The 1,815-nt window shown below is 41.9% G+C and overlaps 1 protein-coding gene across 1 annotated transcript; it reads right to left on the bottom strand.

Moving 5' to 3' along the window:
• Positions 1 to 692: 692 nt before the first annotated feature.
• On the bottom strand, positions 693 to 1,577 carry LOC117111811. The gene has a single exon (XM_033254800.1). The coding sequence runs from the start codon at positions 1,575 to 1,577 to the stop codon at positions 693 to 695; it is 885 nt and encodes a 294-aa protein (XP_033110691.1).
• Positions 1,578 to 1,815: the final 238 nt, after the last annotated feature.

Raw genomic sequence — 1,815 nt, 5'->3', positions numbered from 1 at the left:
ATGGTGTGATTCCATAGGTGGGTTGAATGTCCATTTGATATTTCTTTGCAAAAGAAATTCGTGAATTTGGGATTGATTCCAATCATTTATAGCCTTTTTCAGCTCTTTCTCTCCCCTTACAAAGTTTGTCTGATCTCATCTCTTCCGGTTGCCCTCTTCTAGCAATGAATCTCCTTAAGGCGTTTAAGAAAGATTCTGTATCCAAGAAGTTAGAAACTTCGATGTGCACTGCTCGTACAGTCAGACACGTAAAGAGGACACCATATCTTTTCACGGTCGATCTGCCTCTTCGTACTTCAAACGGTCCAAAGCAATCAACGCCAACAAATGAAAATGGTGGTTTTAAGGGTGTTTTTTCTCAATGCGACTTGATGGTTTCCAAAGCGTTGCTGCTGTATGTGTTTTACAATAGCGGATTCCGCACCATTGATCCCCAGTACAGTTATTGGAGTGACCGTCTTCTCGGACAGCAGAGGCATTCCGCTCTTGCTCCTTCGAACTGCTTCTCTAAGCTTTGACTTGTAACGTAAAAGCCATGCAATGGTTTTTCTCAATGAGTTCCAGCTTGAGTAATGATCTATAACCTTTGAAATTGAGTCTTGGGCAATGACATTGTTAGCACAGACGGTGGAATTTGACTTCACTTCTGGGTCATTGTTTGGTATTTGACCCAGGTCTATCGGTCTCTGAGGTCATTCATTTTCGGATTTCATTAGAAAGTCCGGCCCCTGTTTCCATCGACGATTACTTAAAAGTTCACTACCTGTCATACCTCTTGATGCCTCGTCTGCTGGGTTCAGTGATCCGTCAACGAATCTCCATTGACTTGCTTCACTTTGGTCGAGTATGGTTGAAATTCGATTTGCTACAAAGGTTTGAAATCTTGTTTCCTTATTTTCTAGATAGCGTAGAACGCATGTGCTATCAGTCCAATACATGGAGCTGTCGATAGGCATCATTAATTCTTGTTTTATCATTCTGTCCAATCGTGTGGATACGACAGCTGCTGATAATTCCATCCTGGATATAGTAATTGACTTTAGAGGAGCTGATCTAGATTTTGCCATTACAATAGCACAGCATACATCTCCATGTGCATTCAACTGGCGTAGATAGCAAACAGCACCGTATCCATGACTTGATGCATCTGAAAAGTGGTGTAGTTCTCGTTTAACTACGTTTCCAAAGTTAGAGGGCTTGAGACATCTTGGAATAGTGAACTGCTCAAGCTTAGGAAGGTCCTTGAGCCAATCCTCCCATTTTATTTTACTTGCATCTGGAACCTTATCGTCCCATCCTAGACCGTGTTGGCACAGTTCTTGCTGAATGGCTTTTGCTGGTAAGATGCATGGACTAACAAATCCTAATGGATCATATACAGAGCTGGTTATGGATAGCATCCCACGTCTTGTTGCTGGGCGGTCCTTTTCGATGATCCGAAACCCAAATGTATCTGATGACAAATTCCATCTTACGCCCAAAGCTCTCTCAGTCAATATTTTATCATCGAGGTCCAAGTCCAAGTCCTTAACTGACAATGCCCTTTTTTCCTCCAGGACTGATTCAATGATGTTCATTGAGTTAGACGTCCACTTTGTCAAATGGAATCCACCTTTGTACAGTAATTCTTGAAGTTGTTTTATCAGACGTTTTGCTTCTGACTCTATCTTTACAGAATGAAGACAATCATCAACATAGAAGCTTTCTTTCGCTGTTTTGATAGTTTCTGCATCGAAGTCATGCTTGTTATCTTCTGAAGTACGTTTGAGCGCCTAGTTCGCGCAGCAAGGAGATGATGCACCTCCTAATAAATGG

Source organism: Anneissia japonica, unplaced genomic scaffold (assembly GCF_011630105.1).
Source record: "Anneissia japonica isolate Jap-2015-1 unplaced genomic scaffold, ASM1163010v1 scaffold287758_len931624_cov196, whole genome shotgun sequence".
NCBI lineage: Eukaryota > Metazoa > Echinodermata > Crinoidea > Comatulida > Comatulidae > Anneissia > Anneissia japonica.
This window is presented reverse-complemented; position numbering and strand designations above follow the sequence as displayed.